This window comes from Perkinsus marinus, assembly GCF_000006405.1.
Source record: "Perkinsus marinus ATCC 50983 genomic scaffold scf_1104296972370, whole genome shotgun sequence".
Classification (NCBI taxonomy): Eukaryota; Perkinsozoa; order Perkinsida; family Perkinsidae; genus Perkinsus; species Perkinsus marinus.
The window spans coordinates 1-1,237 of NW_003201782.1; the positions used below are offsets into that span (position 1 = coordinate 1).

The following is a 1,237-nucleotide window of genomic DNA, read 5'->3' on the forward strand; positions in this document are numbered from 1 at the left end:
AATTTCCGAGTAATTATCGTGGTACTTATCAACAACCGCTATTATTTATCGTGTAAATGGACAACACAGTAAACGTCGTGAAACTGCTAGTACAACCAACAACGTCGCAAGAAAACTCGAGGAGGGCCGAGCATTTCAACAAATGATGAATAAATGCTATTTCAATCATCATTAGTAAAAACACCAAGGCTTAGTTAGGGCAGTCTCTGGCGAAGTGACCAGGCTGACCACACTTGAAACAGTTCCTGCCCTCAGCACCTGACAAGAACAATACTCAACAACTAAGAACTATAGGCAAACTGCTTACCACGTCCACGAGGAGCGCGATCGCTCTCGGGCCTGGTGTCCTCGTTAGGGCAGTCACGAGCAAGATGACCGGTCTCGCCACAACGGAAACATGCCCGGGTGTCGGGAGCAGTGCAATCCCTGAGAAAATGAGGTTAATTCATAACTGAATACTGGACTGTGGTCTCACCTGGCGAAGTGACCGACTTGACCGCATTTGAAGCAAGGCCTTTGGTTGGTCTGCTCATTAGGGCAATCACGAGCGAGATGGTCGGGCTTGCCACAGTTGTAGCAGTTCATAGGGCGACGACCAGTAGGCTAATAGAAGATATATTCATACCACACCAATCGTAATTCTTACACGAGTGCTGCTACTAGCCTGAGGGCAATCTCTGGCGAAGTGACCAGGCTCGTTGCAGATGAAGCAAGTTGAGGAGGAAACGCGCTCAGTAGTGGTGGTAGTTTCAGCAGTATCAGTCATTATTAGTAAACGTACGATAACTAGACCCTAACATAGATGGAATCCTTGAGGACACAAATCCCTCAGCTCACGATAATCCCCCCACGATGATAACAAATCGATCGCTATGGCGAGCGCTAATGCCAAAAATCTTAAACGCTATAGACTACAGCGGAGCAAGGCTGCAAGTTCGATCCCCGGTGAGGACATTTCTCCCTCCCGAAAATGCCAACTGATGAATGCAAACCAATAGTGAGAAGGAAACTTTCCGGTGACACTGTGAACACTATCAATGCTACATAACAACTGTTCATCATCAAAACCGCAGTGAATGCATCTCTCGCTTGAGTAGAATCTCCATCATTTCCAACGGCAGCACTTCCCCGCTTGCCATGTTAGGGACATAACAGTCTCTTCCCTGCAGTAAAGCTCGCATACACGGCTCGAGAAGTCTCGACCCACGAAGCACAGTAGAACGATCACTAGAAGCAA

General features: G+C 47.5%; 1 protein-coding gene across 1 annotated transcript; it reads right to left on the reverse strand.

Moving 5' to 3' along the window:
* Nucleotides 1-14: 14 nt before the first annotated feature.
* On the reverse strand, nt 15-795 carry Pmar_PMAR012294 (cellular nucleic acid binding protein, putative). Its single transcript, XM_002766612.1, has 4 exons — nt 647-795; nt 476-603; nt 308-426; nt 15-258 (listed from the first exon to the last, which is right to left on the reverse strand). Exons 1-4 carry the CDS (start codon nt 764-766, stop codon nt 191-193), a joined length of 435 nt encoding a protein of 144 aa, XP_002766658.1. The 5' UTR covers nt 767-795; the 3' UTR covers nt 15-190.
* Between the last annotated feature and the right edge of the window lie 442 nt (nt 796-1,237).

Excerpts from the sequence above, each read along its gene's own strand:
- Pmar_PMAR012294 (XM_002766612.1), bottom strand. The coding sequence starts at position 766 with ATGACTGATACTGCTGAAACTACCACCACTACTGAGCGCGTTTCCTCC. Across the intron at positions 604-646 it reads AGGCTAGTAGCAGCACTCGT|CCTACTGGTCGTCGCCCTAT; the intron begins GTAAGAATTACG and ends ATCTTCTATTAG. Across the intron at positions 427-475 it reads CAAGTCGGTCACTTCGCCAG|GGATTGCACTGCTCCCGACA; the intron begins GTGAGACCACAG and ends TCATTTTCTCAG.